This window comes from Panthera uncia, chromosome D4 (assembly GCF_023721935.1).
Source record: "Panthera uncia isolate 11264 chromosome D4, Puncia_PCG_1.0, whole genome shotgun sequence".
NCBI lineage: Eukaryota > Metazoa > Chordata > Mammalia > Carnivora > Felidae > Panthera > Panthera uncia.
The window spans coordinates 43141008-43160203 of record NC_064807.1 but is presented as its reverse complement, the minus strand read 5'-3'; the positions used below and the strand labels follow the sequence as shown (position 1 = coordinate 43160203).

The 19196-nt window shown below is 43.7% G+C and overlaps 1 protein-coding gene across 3 annotated transcripts in view; it reads left to right on the top strand.

Annotated features, from left to right (window-relative positions):
- Positions 1-19196, top strand: part of SLC24A2 (solute carrier family 24 member 2) — a 242052-nt gene that overhangs the window by 210618 nt on the left and 12238 nt on the right. For all 3 annotated transcript variants that reach the window (XM_049635150.1, XM_049635159.1, XM_049635166.1), the window contains 2 exons: positions 8429-8566; positions 18023-18112. In XM_049635150.1, the coding sequence (XP_049491107.1) occupies positions 8429-8566; positions 18023-18112 (228 nt within the window). The remainder of the gene's footprint in view (positions 1-8428; positions 8567-18022; positions 18113-19196) is intronic.

The following is a 19196-nucleotide window of genomic DNA, read 5'->3' as shown; positions in this document are numbered from 1 at the left end:
CAAAATCCTTCTCTCCCTAGGAGCCTCCCCCACACGCACTGGACAGGCACACGCACCTTGTCACCAGTTCCCAAGGAAACCTAATTGGAAAAGTAAAATATGCCATCTTTGTCAAAGAGAGTATTTTTAATGCTTCAACAATGAAAGAGGATGGAAGCAGGAGGCAAAGCAGACAGTTCCCATTTAAAGCCAGTGCCCTTTTGTTGTGCATGCTCTGCCCCTGAGATTCTTCTACTGGCCTTTGAGCACTGGAAGCTGGCGTCTGGAAATAACCCACCTCCTACTTCAGTTCTTGCTAAAGTTAGCCTCAGGAAAGTTTATTGTTGTAAAGGGCTTCATCCGTCTTCTACAATGTCCCCTAGATATTCATTTTAGAAGTATCTAGCGCAAGATTAGCCACAGTTATGGGAATTGGGGGTGACATCGAGCGATGAAATGCACATAAAATCTCAAGCCCTCATTTTGGCCATCCGTGAGCTTGCTTGTCACTTCCTCCCATGTGAAGCCTGGGTGAAATTTCAGTACTTTCTCCTTGGGCAGAGATGCTGAAGCATAAGTCTTTCTTCTGCACCTGCATTTGAAGTCCTGGCATCCATTGATGTCAGCCTCACATTTCTTATTTATTTATTTGTTTGTTTGTTTGTTTGTTTGTTTAAATTTTAATGTTTATTTATTTTTGAGAGAGAGAGACACAGACTGAGAGTGGGGGAGGGGCGAGAGAGAGGGAGACACAGAATCCAAAACAGGCTCCAGGCTCTGAGCTGTCACCGCAGAGCCCGATGCAAGGCTCAAACTCACAAACTGCGAGATCATGACCTGAGCTGAACTCGGACGCTTAACCAGCTGAGCCATCCAGGCGCCCCCATGTTTAAATTTGTACCTGGTACCTTGGAGGTCTCACCCACAGAGATAGAGGAGGGAGGAAGGCATCACAGTGGCCCCTCCTATCCACAGACTTCCAAATCTGCTCTTTATTTCCCCTTCAAGTTGCCCTGGATGCTGTAACAAGAATGCCAGAGAATGGAAAGCTTAGAAACAACAGAAATGTGTTTCTGACAGTTCTGGAGGCTGAGAAGTCCAAGATCAAGTGACAGGTGATGGAATCCACTTCCTGGTTCATAAATGGCCATTTTATTTACTGTGTCCTCACATGGTGGAAGAGGCAAGCTAGCTCTCCAGGGGTTCCTTTCTAAGAACATTAATCCTCATTACCTCCCTAAGGCCCCACACTCTAATACCATCACAAAGAAGGGTAGGACTTCAACATGAATTTCAGAGGTACACAAACATTCAGTCCACAGCAGCCTCGGAGAACAGGAAGAGAATGCAACTGAGAACAGGTGTTTCTGATCACCTTTTCCAAGAAACGCAGCCCATCCAAACCACCAGAAATTAGTTCTAGGCTCAAGAAAATTAAACAAAACTATGTCAATTAAATGCTTAGTGTTTGCTATAGCTAGCATTTTTGGCTTAATAGGTCAAATTTATTACAAATAAAGCTGGTGTCATTGAGCATAAAGCACATTCATTTTTTATTTAGCAAACCTATTTTTTAGGAGTGAGGAAGGGAAGCAGTGTGAAATGGGGAAAGAAATTTTGGCTAGGAATGAAGTGGAAGGTCACTTGGGCCTGACTTCATCTTAGGGCCTTCATCCTTTAAATGCGGTGGGGGGGCGGGGGGGCGGTCTCCATGTACCAAGGCCCTTCAGCTCTGAACCTTGGGGGCCCCTTCTCTTGGGGCCTAGAACTCCTATTCTAGATGATTGCAGAGGTCTGTGGTTGTGGCTTGTCTTTCATGATCTATCAGTGTCCATATAATGAACCGAATGACAAAACTTCTTGGTCAAGAAAGTGAGCCCACAGCAAAGCATTGCAGGAGACAAAGAAGTTCTGCCTCAGAACGACATGGATTTTAAGGGCTGCTGGGTCCTAAAATGCAGTGAGGTGTACCGGGACTGGGTACCCATGTACTTATGGGTCCCATGTAGTATACGTTCTTTGGCTATACCAGCATTTCCATTCATTTGCCTAAGGTCACATGGCTAGTTAGTCACAGAGATGAGATTAATGGCCAAAGGCAAAAGGATTAATGTGCATTAATCCCCAGGTCTCCACCAGACACTGTGCATCCATCCTGCAGTTGCCCGAGAGTTCCTATCCACAGTCTATAGATGAATGCCTCCCACATAGTCTAGACATTACACCTATGTTAGTACCTTTTTTAAAGCTTTGTTGAGTGTGATATTTTTAATATTCTTAATGCACCCACCCAACCTCACTTCTTAGGCTTAGCAAGTGTTTTTATGGATCTCTATTCCCACTCTCAGCCCCTCTGGGTCCTATAAAAAGTTCCTAGCATGCATCACATTCTTTTGGTGAGCTTTGCCCCATTTGGTCATTCATGTGGGCATCCTTATGGCTGACCAACATGGAGATATAAACTCTTTTTTCTACAGTTATAAATTATAGAAACAGCAACAACAACAACTGTATTAAGGACCAGTCTGTTTAAGTAGAAATACAGATCACTTAAAATCTTTACTTTCACCCAACTTGACCATGGCCCAATGCTTTAGAGTAAATGAGTTATATTCCTCATGGCTATTTGAGTACTGGCCTTTTATTCTATCCAGCATCATGCCACACTGAAGGGGCTCCCCAGTGAAAAGAAATGGCACTCCCAAGTGCTGAAGTGCATTGTCCTCCTGCAGGGGAGAGGGAGAACTTCACTTCCAACCTGAATCAAACCCCAAATGAGCTGAAATCTAGGCAGATTCAGGCGATCCTCTGAGATTGCTCCTTGTGAACTGGAAATAAGATGTTATTAGCAATCAATAAAACTGAACTTGAAGATGGCCTATATTCAGATGCCTCCTGGGTTTTCATTTTAATTCTCTGATAGAAGAGATTGCATTAAAACGGACTCACCTTCACACCGAAATCTTGCACAGTGCCCTTCACAGGCAAGAATAAGAAATTGGGTTGCTCCCAGGAAATATTTTTCTGGCTGTGGAAGCAACCTCTGGGCTGGTGAATCCAGCTCAGACCCCTCCACTGGAGACCTGATGCCTTTTGTGGGGCAAACCATCCCTACCAGGCACAAGTAGAAATAGCATAAGATACACATGCAAAGAAGCTAACTAGGTTCTCATGATAGTGGGCCACAAATGGAGAGGCTTTTGCTATTCTCCCACCCATTCAAAAAATAAAAATAAAAATAAGTTGATTGCTCCAGAGACCTCCCAGTAGATACTAACTGACCTCTGGAAGTACTCTCTTCTACCTGTAAATATTCTGATGGCCAGACCCCCCCAGGATCCAACCTTTAGTATTGATAAATAAATCACACAAGGTGATTGTCCACTTGTCACTTAGGATAACACACTCTCTCTCCCTCCCACACACACACACACACACACACACACACACACACAAAGTTATCCGAATAATTCCATCCAACCACCGAGGACTTGTAGTTTTGAGTCTGCCCTACCTTGTTTTGCAAAGATTCAAGGCTGCTTGCAAAAAATACTTCTGAGGAAAAAGGATAAAATGATGAATTTTGAGACAGTTCAGCACAGGCCGTAAAGGAAAAAGGAAAGAATAGGATTGGAGTAAGCGAGACAGACCCCAGAGGTGTGTTTGGTAGGTGGAGGTTACAAATTTGGCTCTGAATTCCTCAGTGAAAAGCAAGGGGGAAAAAATAGTAATTTACCTGATTCACAGTATTTCTAAGATTCTTCAAAGATTCTCAAAAGAAGCATGACTTTTTCTAGTGCTGAGATGGGGAAGATATTTTTCTTCCTTGATTCCTCATAAAGAGGACATTGGATTAGTCAGGGTAAGGTTCCACTGTGAGCAACCACAAACCCAAAACAACAGTGGCTAGAGTAAGTAAAGAGTAAGTAAAGAGTAGTGAGTAAGATAGAATTTTCTGTCTGTCTCAAGTCAATATAGGCAGCCCAGGGCTAGAACAGCTAGCTCTCAAGGGACATCAGGAACTCAGATCCTTTTATATTTTTTCTCCATTTCATCATCCAAGATGACTCTTAAAGCTCTGCCCAAAATGTTCCCATTCCAGCCAGTGCGAAGGAGAAAGGAGTGATGAAGGACGCATCTGCAGCCTTTAAAGATACATCCCAAGGTTGCAGAGAATTCTTTCCATCACCTCCCATTGGCCAGAACCTAATCACATGGCCACACCTCATTGCAACAGAGGCTATATAGAGAGTCTTTGTTCTAGGTCTACGTGAAAGTGGGCTTTCTATCACTAATGCAGATGGGCAGTATATTAGCTTGCTAGGGCTGCTCTAACAAACCATGGACTGGATGGCTTAAACAACAGAAATTTATTCCTCACAATTTGGATGCTGGAGGGCCAAGATCAAGGTGCTGGCAGGGTTGTTTTCCTCTGAGGCCTCTCTCCTTGACTTGCAGATGGCTGTCTTCACTGTGTTCTCACACGGTCTCTTCCTCTGTGCACACAAACCTCTGATGTATCTCTGTGTATCCTAATCTCCTCTTATAAGGACACCTTATAAGGACCCATCCTAATGGCTTCATTTTAACTTAAGGGCCCTTTCTCCAAACAGCCATATTCTGAGGTATTGAGGGTTAGGTAAGTTTAAACATGAATTTGGGGGAGGGCACAGTTCAGTCTATTAACAGGCTCTTGCCACGTATTCTGCCGGCATCCTTGTAGCAGGATAAAGACTAAGTTCTCTGGAGCCATTTGTTCTGTCTCCTCAAAAATCCAAGCGTCCTTAAAACAGAGTTAGCAGGGCGCATGGGTCGCTCAGTCGGCCAAGCATCTGACTTCGGCTCAGGTCACGATCTCGCGGTTCATGAGTTCAAGCCCGGGTCAGCTGGTTCATAAGTTCAAGCCCCACGTCGGGCTCCATGCTGACAGCTCAGAGCCTGGAGCCTGCTTCGGATTCTGTGTCTCCCTCTCTGCCCCTACCCCACTCATGCTCTGTCTTTCTCTCTCAAAAATAAACATTTAAAAAAAATTTTTTTTAAACAAGACAAAAATAAACCCAGAGAGTTAGAGCCTACTGCACTAGCTCACACCCAAAGGCACTCAGTGAATACCTGCAGAGGATGGCAGTCACGGCCCAAGAAATCACAGCAGGAGCAGAGACTGGACACCAGGATTCCTGGCTCCACAACCTACTCTTCCCCCCAGGCTGCACTGGTCCCTTCGTGGTCTGACCACCAGCCCATATTACGTGGGAGCTTAAAGTCGGGTGTTTTAGTCTCAGATTCTCCGTATCAGAAATTATACAGCCCCAAAGCAATGATCGCTGGCCCTGCTTTCACACAATTCTAGGGCTTCTGCAAAGACCCCAGCACGTATCAAACTAGTTTAAGCCCTTATATCAAAAGTCATTTGAATTTTTTCTGGATCACTTTTCATTGTTCTGTTTTCTGTGGACACTCCACAGAAGCTTTATGAGGTTAGGGTGGGTTGCTACAAGGTCAAAGCCAAGATGCCATAGCTCTAGGAGGAATTGAAAACTTAGTGCACTGACTTCAGTGGCTTCTCCCCAGGACTGAGACTAATGAACATGCCAGCAGCCCCAGCTTGGGCAAAGGCAAAACTGGCCCCAGACTTGGAATGGTATTTTTTTTCCACTTTTCTAACCAGCTTGCAAGCTGTCACCCATTGAACCAGAGTGAGATTGCACTTGGCAGGAAGACAGTGAGAATTTTCCCCCAAAATATACTGACAGCCTCGCTCCCGGGACACCTCTCAAATCCACCCCAAGGTCCTGGGTTCCTATACTCTGTAGCAGGACCCATTCCCCCAAGAGGCTATTGATTCTGCATGAAGAGCACTGTTTGTTTGGCCTGAGACCCAAGCTCTTCTCCTTGCTCATTTCTGCCCTAGCAACGCCACCTCAAATGCAGCTTTTGGAAGCTGTACAATATAGCTAATTGTTTGCATTGGACAGTAGTGTGTTTAGAGCTTATGCATCTAAACAGACAATTATTTTCTGCTATTTGCTAGTGGCACTGCCTGCCTGGTGACTTTGGCAGATGGAGAAAGGAGCTAATCCGTAGGTTATAAGCAGAAGGGTTATTGATGAAATGTCACCATCTGTTGGTGTCATTAAAATGATATGAGTCATAAAGAGTTGCTTTTGTTTTTTTCTCAGAAAAAGGTTAGCTTAGAGTTTAGAGAGAAGCTGCTAGATTGCAGATGGCAGTGTGAGATGGGACCGGGGGGTGGGGACTGTCAGTCCTGGAAGGGGGAGGAGCCTTGATGAACATATCACGTCAGCTCGATGTGTCTTCTGGGAAGTGCTGGAATCCTCTGCCGGAATAAAACCACCCATCTGGTATGAGATTAGATACTTACTAGGAATGATGCAATGCTTCAACTGTCCCATGATCCCTCCCCATTTCTGAGACATCTACTGGGTGGGGAGGGGAAAGTCATTCATTTGGGTTCAACAAGAAAAATCATATCTGGGATGGAACAGTTAAAATGCACTTGTCTCCTAAATCCTCACTGGCCTCATCACAGAGAGCTTATTCATGTATCCAGCTGACATCTTGGGAGGCTGGGGATCTCAATGGGGAATGATATTCTCTACATCTGCTGTATCTCCTGGGAGGACACAGAGTTGTCTCAGAAGAGGAATTAGAGACCGTATGCCCAAGATTCCATCAAGATGAAGAAAAGAAAGCAGTGGATGGACCCACATGAATTGCAAAGCAAAGGAATCAGCTTTTGGTCTTGTTGACTTTATTGACTCCCTTCTTGTCAATTTCATTGACCTCTTCTCCAACATTTTTATTATTTATTTTCTTCTGCTTACTTTGGGTTTAACTTGCTCTCCTTTTTCTAGTTCCCTAACGTAGAAGCATAGATTGTTGTTTTTATCCTTCTTCTTTTCCAACGTCTTACATATAGCAAAGGGATGGAGAGCGTGAGAAGTATATTTAATGAGGATCCAGATGACCAAAACAAACTGTGCCAACTTCCCAATTCTTCCTTCTTACCTAATCTCTTAATTCCCTCATATTTGCTGTTTATAAATTCTTTTACCCACTGCCAAGGACATATGCCCAAAGAGAAAGAGCCTGTTATTACCAACTTTTTTTCAGTATGGCTTAAGATTCCTTTTATATATTTTATGTAAAAATATATATATATATTTTTTAATTTTAACTCTTGGAGAGAGAGGTGGGTGATTGTATACACCACTACAAATCCTTTTGGCAGTACTAGGGTTTAAATTAGAAATAAACATAACATCGCAATGTGTCGGGCCACATGCCCAGCCCTGCGTCTGGGTGAGTCCTTTTCCCCGATGCAACTGGCCCGAGCCTGCCAGCTCCTAGGGAGAGGGGTGCTGAGGGGTCAGTGCTGCTGCTGGAAATAGTGCACACTGCTGGAAGCAAGAGCCACGGGGGGCAGGAGCTTCACGAAGCCTGTGCGGGTTATTTATATGGTCTCAAAAGGAAGCATCCGTGGAAAAGTTCCTCTTGATATTTTTAGATCTGATGCTTGATCCTCCTCCTGCACTTTTATTTTTAAACAAGCAGGGAAGGGAGTGATTAATACTGTCTGCAGTGCTGTTTTGAAGGCTCGGAGGGCCCATCTGACAGGCTGATGGTCAGCCTGCCAGGCCCGGAGCCACCTTTTGTCTCTTCTAGCTCTGGGACATCAGAAGCTGCTGACTTCAGCAGGTGGCACATAAAACCTTGGCCACTTGCTGCCAAGTCAGAAACTCTGAAGTTGAGCCCTGACTCTGAGGTCCTGTGCAGCTGACACTCACGGGTTCAGTGTCTTACTCTACTCCCATAGTCTGTTTCTCTGAGAATGGGACATATGTTTGTATAATAAGCCTTTGGCTGGAAGTAAAATGGTTTAGAATTTAACAAGATAATTGTGCAGATTAAAAATTCACCACCACACAGTAATCCATGAGCTTGACTATTCCAGGGCCTGAGAAGGGAGTTGAGTATTGTTACTGAATTGTTTCTACGGTTACTTTCATTTGCCTGCTCAAAATCACCGCTCTAAAAATACATAAATTTATTTGTTAGTAAAAAAGATATATATGTGTAATTTTTGTTTAATTTTTAATTAAAAAAAAATCCTTCCCAAGGATTCCCATAATGAAACCTATAGCTTTGTCTTCAGGGAGAAGGGAAAGAGGAGAAGGTGGGCATTGGGAGTCTTTTGCTCTACAGAAACGGTTTCTCGTACAAAGTTCATGGATCGTAGATGTCACCCACTGCAGTTGAATGATCAGTTCACTTAAGTGAGAAGCTGAGGAGCGTTCAGGGAGAGAAAAGGAAGTTCCTAAGTTCCCATGGCTGTGCAATGTATTGTTTGTCCCTGGGCTCTTGTGGCCTGTGGACGTTGTCGTCTTTTTTATTTGTTTCTTCTTCCATCTCTGTTTTTCTACAACAGACCACGGAGACGGGTGAAGAGGAGGACCAGCCTCTCAGCCTGGCCTGGCCTTCCAACCCCCGCAAGCAAGTCACATTCCTAATTGTTTTACCCATAGTGTTTCCTCTCTGGATCACCTTGCCTGACGTCCGCAAACCTGTGAGTAAAGCACCGTTTGTTTCACCAACTCCTTGTGAAAAGCACGGTACATAGTAGTGTGATAGTATGCTTCTATTTGCCTTAAAAGGGAAAGGAGGGGTGACATATATACACGTGTATGCTTATATATGTCTAAAATTTCTCCAGACAGAGGCACAATAAGAGTGATTGCTCAAGTTATCGAATTTATGTAACAAACCACCCTAAAACTTAGTGGTTTATTCTGCTTGTGGATCCTGCAGACCAGGAGTTCAAATAGGGTGCACTGGAGATGGCATGTCTCTGCTCCACGTTTGGGGCTTCAGATGGGAAGACTTGAATGGCTGTGGGATGGACTCATCTGGAAGTTTCTTCGCTGATGTGTCTGGTCCCTGGGCAGAGAGGATTCAAGGGCTGGGCTCAGCTGCAGTGGTCTATGGGAGAACCTAAATGTGGCTTCTCCACGTGACTTGGGCTTCTTCACACCATGGTGACCTCAGGATAGTCAGATGTGTTAGATGAGAGATCAGGGCTCCAAGAAGGATTGTCCCAACAGCAGAAGGCAGAAGCTGTGTGGTCTCTGATGACCTAGCCTCAGAAGTCACAGAGAGTCATTCCTACTATATTCTACGGGTCAGAGCAGTCATTGATTGTGTTGGTTAAAGGGGAGGAGACAAAATGTTTACTTAGAATATATCATTGTCATATAGGGTATGACACCCTTGGTGGGAGGAGTGTCAGAGAATCTGCAGCCGTGTTTTAAAACCACCATAGTGATTGTCTCTGAGAGGAGGAAATGAAGGTTTGAGGCAGGAGGGGAACTCACCTTTTGTTGAGTGTGTGCATGGATTATTCATTCAATTCAAAAATAATTTGAACAAATGCATTCATGTTGCATAAATGCCTACGTGTCTGATCTTCTCCATCCGTATTGTTATCATTACTGTAATATTATTTTCTACCATTATTATGTGCCAGGTGTATTGAACACAATACCATCATATGATCAGCAAAATACAATCTAAATGTAGATCAAATCAAAAAAAGAGTTCTCCTACTATTAAATTGGATTCTTGGGCCAGGGCCCCAAAGGGTAAAGGAACTAAATGATAAGAAGTAGCTGTGCTTTTTTTTTTCTAGAGAGAGAGCAAGCAGAGGAGAGGGGCTGGGGGAAAGAGAGAGAGAGAGAGAGAGAGAGAGAGAGAGAGAGAATCTTAAGCAGGCTCCATGCCCAGTGTGAGCCTGATGCTGGCCTCAATCCCCCAACCCTGGGATCATGACCTGAGCTGAAATCAAGAGTCAGATGCTCAGCTGACTGAGCCACCCGGGCACCCCAAGAAGTAGCTATACTTTTTATTACGGCCGTACACACTTCATTCAACAAAGGTATGTGCCTACTATGTATCAGACACTGCCCTAGGTATTTCCAATAAGCTATACTGTGGAATCCAGGAAACAGCTAGTGTAGGAAGGTGTGTATACACACACACACACACATACGCACACACACACACACACTTATTTGTTAATTTTATTTATATTTATTGTATATAATATTACATATTACTGGCATAAGTAGAAAGAATCGTGGGCACTAAGAAGTTAACTAACTCATGCCTAAACACTTCCTAGCAGATGGAGCTGAGATTCAGACCCAGGTCTGTGTGACCACACAGCCTGGGGTCCCCCTCATATTTCATGATACCAGAAAGTGGAAATCTGAGAACATCATTTCTGAAAGCACTTACAATAGGATGGTGTGGTAACGTACAGCACAGTGGAGCGTAAGTCTTAAGAGCCCCACGGTGATCCCACTTTCCACACTTGAAAAAGACAGAACAAAAATCCTGTCCCGTTGGCCTGGCCTATAAATAATCCAGTCCAGGAGAGAGCCAGTGTCTTATCAAGGACAGGCCAGGAAAGGACCCCTTCATGGAAGGACTCCCAACATTAGAGGCTTTCCCAGTAAAGGATGCATGTAATAGGTGTGGCTTACAAAGCAATATTTAGGTTTCTTTATTTGCAACGCGAGTGTAGAACATCTGCTCTGTGCAGAGGCCCGGATCCTGGAAACCTACGGCCAAATAGCTGGAATGTGTGGAGTTTCTTCTTGGCTCCCATCACATTGACATTTCCAAGATGTGTGTGCTCCCATGTGCTCTCTTGCACTCTCTCTCTCTCTCTCTCTCTCTCTCTCTCTCTCTCTCTCTCCATTGCTCTATTGTTTGGGCCAGTGCTCTTGCACGGCCCCGGGGAGGAAAATTAGAGAGACAGACGCAGTTTCCTAAATGCTCTCCTTTGTACGTCTAGTATGGTGTGACCCCAAGCAGAGGGGCTGGCTGGCTGCTAAGGGAGCGTCAGCACACAAGCGCTGGAGCAGTCAGGGAAGCGTGCAGGCATGGGAGGAAGGTGCCAGCCATCAAGGCCTGGGCTCTCGGGTTGGGTGGGACTCCTAGAGCAAGGGCTGGCAAAATTCCCAACCTCTCTGTGATCGGAGCTCAAAGGACAAGGAAGCGGTTAGAGAAGATCAGAGCTCTGAACCAGCAACTCCTGGACAACACACAGGACCCCACCATGGCAGTAGTTACCTGGATGACAACTTCTTTGGCTGATGCTATAATCCTGTTGGGTGCAAAGCAGGAAGATGCAGCTGTACATGATGCTTTCCTTTGTACGACCACGGACTGGTCGTTCACCGCGCACACGCCTTGAGAGCCAGCCTCTGGGGCCCAATAGCCAATGGGGCTTTTGCTCCTTGCAACCTCAAGCACCATTCCCGGGATGGACCGCACTTTTTTCTCATTTTCTACATATGCTGTGTGCTATCCCAAGCAAAAATGTGACTCTGAGGTGAAGCATTTGGGTATTTTTTAATTTCCTCAGCAAATATTTATTGAGTTAGTATTGTATGCCAAGCATCAAGCTTGTGCCCTAAGAGATAAAAAGACACAGAATTCACAATTCCTATGTTTAAGGACTTCTAAACTAAGTAGCAGAAACAAGGCATATAACTACAGAGGACAAATGCACAGCTATATCAGCGACAGGAGCTAGATTCAAACTGGAGTCTCCTGACTTAATATTGTTCTCATTCTACCATACTGACTACAGTGGGGTTTTTTTCCCCACATACCTCATGAGATACACAAGCTTGGGGAAGTCACGTCTCAACTTTGGACCTCAGTTTTCCTCCTCTGTGAAATAAAAGGGTGGAAGATCTCTAGACTCTCTGCCAACGATGACATTCTGTGATTAAGGAAAGCGTAAAGATATAACCATCAATACAGTATTATAAATTTTGTTTAATGTTTATTTTTGAGAGCGAGACAGAGTGCAAGCAGGGAACGAGCAGAGAGAGAGACACACAGAACCTGAAGCAGATTCCAAGCTCTGAGCTGTCAGTACAGAACCAGATGTGGGGCTCGAACTTGTGAACCACAAGATCATGACCTGAGCCAAAGTCGGACACTTAACTTATTGAGTCCCCCTAGGCACCGCCAGTATTGCAAATTTAAGGGGACCATACATCCCAGTTTGCCCAGAGTTGTTCCTTTAATCCCCAAGCCTGCTGGTTTAGAAGATGAATTATATGGTCATCCTTTGCATATATGAAATGCCAAATCAAAGAAACCATGCCAGTTGATACAAAAGCCAGGAAGTAGCTTCTTGATCATGCTTAGCACAGAAGAGTTTCATTAGGTTTGATCTTGATCTTGTATCAGTTAGCATCTGATGTGTAACACACCACCCCAAAACTTAATGGCTTAAAAAAATAAGCAGTTTTTTAGTCCAGAATTCTGAGAACTGACCATTTGATCTGAGCTCAACTGGACAGTCCTACTCACTTATATGACTCAGGGCTTGTTAGTATAGGAGTATCTCAGCTACAAAAGCTCATCTCTGCACTACATGGTATCTTATCTTTAAGTAAGCTAACCAGAGCTGATTCACATGATGGCCAAGTTCCAAGGGCAGCAAGAATGAAAGCTGCAAAGTTCTCTTGAGATCTAGTTTGGTATCTGCATGCTGTCATTTCTATCACATTTTGTTGGTCAGAGACAATCAAGGCCAGCCCAGATTCAGAGGATGGGAAGATAGACCTCACCTCTTTTTTTTTTCTTTTTTTTAGTTTATTTATTTTGAGAGAGGGAGAGTGGGGGAGGAGCAGAGAAGAGAGGGAGACAGAGAGGGAAAGAATCCCAAGCAGACTCCACGCCTTCAGTGCAGAACCCGATGCGGGGCTCGAACTCACGAACCATGAGATAATGACCTGAGCCGAAATTAAGAGTTGGGCGCTTAACCAACTGAGCCACCCAGGCACCCCGAAACCTCACCTCTTGAAAAGAGTTGTAAAGTGTCGTGGCCACTTATGCAGTCTACCACAGTCCTCATGCACTGCCACAAGGGCCTCTTGACAAGATATCAAGGGAGAGGAAAAAGAGAGGAGAAAATGATTAGTTAATAAACATTTGCTACTCTGGAGGGCCCTGTCGGCTCTGTCTCCTCAGTTTTTTTTGTTTTTGTTTTTTAATTTTTTTTTAACGTTTACTTATTTTTGAGACAGAGAGAGACAGAGCATGAACAGGGAGGGTCAGAGAGAGGGAGACACAGAATCCGAAACAGGCTCCAGGCTCTGAGCCATCAGCACAGAGCCTGACGCGGGGCTTGAACTCACGAACCACGAGATCATGACCTGAGCCGAAGTCGGCCGCTTAACCAACTGAGCCACCCAGGCGCCCCTCCTCAGTAGTTTTTGAATTACCCATAGAGATGAACATTCCAAACCTTGACAGTAATTACCAGGAAAACATGATTTTTTAGTATACATCCAGTTTCAGGGTAAACGGTCCTCCCACTTATTTACTTGTTTTTATTTCCACCTCATTTATATGCAAATTAATGATAGTGTTTGTTGGATTATACACACTCCCAGCTCAGATTAATTCACTGGTACAGTCTTCTTAAAATAATGGCTTTGTTTTAAAAGTAAAAGAACTAAAATATAAATCTTGATGAGGAACAGGTCTTTGATAAAAATTGAAAATAACAAAGGGAATAAAGACCCCAAAAGTTATATTCTCTCATGACCTAGGACAGGCATTCTTACAAAATAGGAATGGATCTAAATAAGGTATCAAAACATGACTCATTAGAACTGGGAAGGTACCAAGCAGTCAGCTATATCTTTGCAATTTATGTCATTCATTGATTCATTCACCAAGTATTTATTGTGTCTGCTGTGCACCATGCACTGTTCTAGCAAGAAGGAAGTGTTTGAGACCCAGAGAGGTTTAGCAACTTGTCCAAGCACATCCAGCAAGTAAGAAGCAAAGTCAAGACTCCCAGCCAGGTCTCGGCTGTGACTTTCACCTCTCTGACTTTCAGTCTCCTCATCTCTTAAAAACCAAAATGAGGATAAGATTATCCTATAACAACTGCCATGATTATCTGAGCACTTATTATGTGTCAGGCACTTTTGTAGACACTTTATGGGCACGAAGACCTGAGGACAACTAGATATGTTTTATTCCTCCCATTTTACAGATGAAAACCCTGAGGCTTTGAAGATGAAATAATCTGTCTCAGGTCACATCACTGGTAATAGGTGAGCAAGAATTTGAATACTGGTCGTATTAATTAGAGAACACACTTTTAATCTTTAATAGGATTATCTGGGGGACTTTTGTTAGATATGTATGTCCCAAAACCTTGCACAGAATAGATGCTAAGTGAGTATTTGTTGAATTTAAATCAGTAAGGATATGGCCAATTTGTGCAATCAGCTAATGTCCAGAAACGTTTTTCAAGCCAAGAAAGTATCACACTGATGTACTAAAAGCTTCTAATGAGAACATTAGCTGTCAATTAGACACATAAACCATTACATTGGGAACAAAATGGCCGGCACATGGACACAATTTGCTTTTTGCTAATTAGTATGAGGTTCATCCCAGCAGATGTTAGGATGAACCACCATTACTAACCAAAAATTGACATGTCAGACCTTGGCTTCAAGGGCTATTTTCTTTCTTCCAGTGAGACTGGTAACTAAATAATTGCACAAGTGCTACCGGGCAGTGATGTCTGGAACGAGACCATTGAGTCCAAATAAGGGGAGTGGATCAGAAAAAAATGAAAGAAGAAGGAATTACCTGGGTTGTGAGATTGGAAATTATAAGGTAGCTTGACAGTTGGGAAACACTTAACCAAACTGCTGGTGCATGAAAGGGTTGAAGCTTCCAAATCAGAGACAATGTGGGAGGTTGGGTGAGGCAGATGGCCATACAGCTGGAATGCTGGTCTACATCTCCCTGAAGCTCTTTATATTTTCTGACATTCAGAGCACACGCTAGTATTATGATGATCATCATCATGTCTATAGCTGGGAATATTTTGAGCATCATTGGCCTTATTTTTCTTCAAGAAAAGTTTGTATAACCTACTTATTGGGAAGGCATGCTATAGTCAGACAGACTAGGCTTGAACTTCAGGTCTATTTCAAGATTTGCATACAGAGTAGGTACCTGGCCTTTACCTACCCCTAGTTTATGATGAAGACATGGAAACTTACAAATAAAAACTATCTTTAATTTATTTTCAGTGAGCCCCTAATAAAACACTAGGTACATATAGATGTCCATTAATTACAAATTGGCCTCTTGATCGAGGACCATAAGCATCAAATTTTAAATGAGAGAGGTTTTCTTTAGTATGTTGGTTTGAACTTAATTCCTTTACCTCCTTAGTCTGGTTCCTTAGTTGCTACCTTTTGACTAGGAATGTTCTATGGTTCAGGGATGATAATTTCGCAGATGAGAAGTATGTTCAAATAATTTGATTCTAACTTGTGACATTACATCAAATGAACAGACATGCAAAGGTATAATAAATAAAATAATAATTACATACTTAATAAATGAGATAGCGTAAAAAGTGAGCAATCTGTGAAATGAGGACTCTCCCAAGATCTCCTCCATACATATACCATAAAGTATGGAGATGATGGGGTACCTGGGTGGCTCAGTCAGTTAAGTGTCCAACTTCGGCTTAGATCATGATCTCATGGTTTGTGAGATCGAGCCCCACATCGGGCTCTTCACTCTCAGTGTGGAGCCTTGCTCAGATCCTCTGTCTCCCTCTTTCTCTGCCTCTCTCTCTCTCCCTCTCTCTCTCTCTCTGTCTCTATCAAAAATAAATAAGCATTTTTTTTAAGTATGGAGATTGTACTCCATTGCCTTATAGGATGTCCAGAATCAAGCTCACAGACCAGCTTCTGCTCCAATCACATGGGTGGCCCAACACCACAAGAAAAGCCCTTTCCTTCCCTGTGACACAGCCTGATCCTAGGAGCTGAAACCACCATCTCAGGATACTTGTACAGTGACTTGTGACCAGAAGAAAAGAACAGGAACTCCAATCAGCTAAACTCCGTGGCTGGGAAAACTGATTTCTTAGCACTGGCAATTCCAAGGCTCGGCAAGTCTGGCCTCCAAAACCCAGCTGAATGCTCAGCTTTAAAGGAACTTGCTCTCAGAAGAGCATGTCTCAACCTCCATTTTGAAAAATTGATGACTTTTCTTTCTATAACCCATTAAAGTGCTCAGGTCCCCGGAAAGGGCCTGAGTCTTTAGCCAAAATGTTTTCCTTCTAACACAGGGAAGGGGTGAGGGGCCACAGACCAATTTAATCAAGCCCACTGGTCTTCCAGACACTGAAACTAGCAGATAGCCCCAAAAAGGCAGCAGTCATTAAGAGAAAGAAATGGTTGTCATGAAATTTAACAGAACAATATGAATGATAATAAAAACATACATTGAAAACTTGCAGTTAGTAAAGAGAACATAAGCCTGTTTTGGGGCAATAGAGACTATGTCCATTATTATTATAGATCGTCAAGAGATTACTATGTACAAGTTTATCTTTTCCTTTTAATAAAGCTCTTAAAAGCCATGGCAGAAAGTGTTCTATGTGACTGCCCAAGGTCAGCCCTTTAGACAATTGAGGTAGCTTTCCTCCACGTCAACTCCAGGATTCACTTCTCTGGACAAAATTGGATGGCATTATCAAAGCAAAAAAATGAGATTGTTTCTCAAAGTGGAAAGCTTTGAAATAAAACACGTTTGGCAGTAAGAGGTGAGAGACTGAGTGCATTCTGCTATCTGAGCATGTTTTAAAGGGCCCCAGTTTTGCAAGAAAAAAGCCATCAACAAAACTCCACTACAATCCAGTGTAAACCTGGATCTCCCTGTAGTGGGATTAAGTTACAAAAAAAAAAAAAAAAAACTGCATTTTGAGTATCTGATTTGGGTTAATATTTTAAGGAAACTAAAAATGCTCACTCTGAGCACTGAGTAATGTACAGAATTGGTGAATCACTATATTGCATTATATTATACACCTGAAACTAAGATAATACTGTGTGTTAATTACGCTCGAATTTAAAATATAAAAATAAAAAGTGCTCACACTCTAAGCCTGAGATTGCACAAAGGCCTGTGAACAAAGCAGAAAAGGACATAGTACAGTCAGGGGTGGAAAACAGGAGGGTAAACGTCCCGGGAGCATCTACTCTGCCAGCCCTGTGGACAGCAGTGTGCTGGGCCTCTGTTACTCCAGTCTGTAGGAGTGGTTCAAATATCCTGGAGGGTGACTGTCATCAAGAATGTATAGGGGCGCCTGGGTGGCGCAGTCGGTTAAGCGTCCGACTTCAGCCAGGTCACGATCTCGCGGTCCGTGAGTTCGAGCCTCGCGTCAGGCTCTGGACTGATGGCTCGGAGCCTGGAGCCTGTTTCCGATTCTGTGTCTCCCTCTCTCTCTGCCCCTCCCCCGTTCATGCTCTGTCTCTCTCTGTCCCAAAAATAAATAAAAAACATTGAAAAAAAAAATTTTTTAAAAAAAGAATGTATAGAAACTATGATGATGGCTTCCTCTCTGTGGCTTTTCCCAGTAATTCATGGGACTGTAAGAGGAACCTGTTTTAGAATCTGTGGATCCTTCTTGTTAACAGCAATTAGTCACGTAGGTTTTCTGGCAAATGGATTGCTAGGATACATGGGGTGAAGCAATACCAACTGATGGATTCTGATGAACTTGAGCAGAAGACAGAAAAGGGAGCAGGAGAGAAAGGAAGGCTATGGGGTAGTCAAGAGATTGAGGGCAAGACTAAGAAACCAGGCCACGGAAAGGGCAGGGGCGGGGGGCATCTGAGCAGCCAGCAGCAGGAACAGACATTCTTTTCGAGAGACGTCCATCTCAGGCACTAGCTTGCTGATGATTTGGCTCCAAACAACATTCCTAAGAGAGAATCTTCGTGTCCCGGCCTAAACGCCGGGAGGGAGGGCCTTTTGATTGCGAAGCCTGTGAAGATGGGAGGGAATGAGGGAGGAGTAGCTGGCATTGGTGGTCTTAGCTTTAGTCTGCCAGATCCACCCCACTGGATGGCACTGACACTCTCGCCTCTTCCTGGTTCTCTTTCAGTCATCAAGGAAGTTCTTTCCCATCACGTTCTTCGGCTCCATCACCTGGATTGCTGTATTCTCTTACTTGATGGTGTGGTGGGCACACCAGGTAAGACCTTAATCGTAACACTCATCCGCCTGGTTCTTCTCGTGGTTGCCAAGTGGTTAATCAGTGTGTTTGCTTTTGGAAAGTGTCAGAATCGTACTGTGTCTGACAAGGTATATATTCCAGGACTAAAAGAATTTTACTCCACTCACCTTTCCCATCCCTCCTGGCCTTTTCCTGTAGCATGGAATCAAATCAGCAGAACCCTGGACAGCCGTGTGGAAGACGGCAGCCTATCTCTTCTTGCCCCCTGCAACCTGAATCCAGGCCTACCCAGGTCTGAGAGGAATGTCAGGTTTTGCCTGACTCTGTGATGCTTACTTCCTCTTGGGCAGCCACTCACCTCGTGCTCTCACCAGCCTTTCCGATTGGCTGTAGGAACAGAACTGGAGACAAATTGGTCTCTTCCTTGAACCTCTGTTTACTATAATGAGGATGCATTTTGCTTTTACCACTTTTAACCCCGTACCAGTTATAGTGCCCATCACAAGAATAAACGCTCAGGAATTGTTTGTTGTCACACACATATGAAAGAATGAAACGCAAAACTTTTACATTCTCAGAGATGACAGTGGTAAACGTTGATTGAACGTGTACCAGATGCTGGATAATTCACATCCCTTCATCCTTGTGACTTGACAGTCACCCTGTACATAGGCACAAATCCTATCAAGGAGATGCTATTATTATCCACATTTGTAGATCAAGGAGTTACGCTTAGAGCTAATAAGAAAACAGCTCGGGATCATATAGGTAGTAAATAGCAGAACTGAGATTATAACCCAGGGCTCTGACACTCCAGAACTCATGCTTTTAATCTCTATTATAAACTACACAAATTTCAAACTTCCCACTTGTATTCTTTGTTTAATATAGTCTTAAAATTATTATACTTGTTAGCATAAATAAAATATAGCAATTTGAAATAAGGAAATGTGAGAACATACATGGATATATCAAAAATGGTGCTGGGGCGCCTGGGTGGCTCAGTCGGTTAAGCGTCCGACTTCGGCTCAGGTCACGATCTCGCGGTCCGCAGGTTCGAGCCCCGCGTCGGGCTCTGGGCTGATGGCTCAGAGCCTGGAGC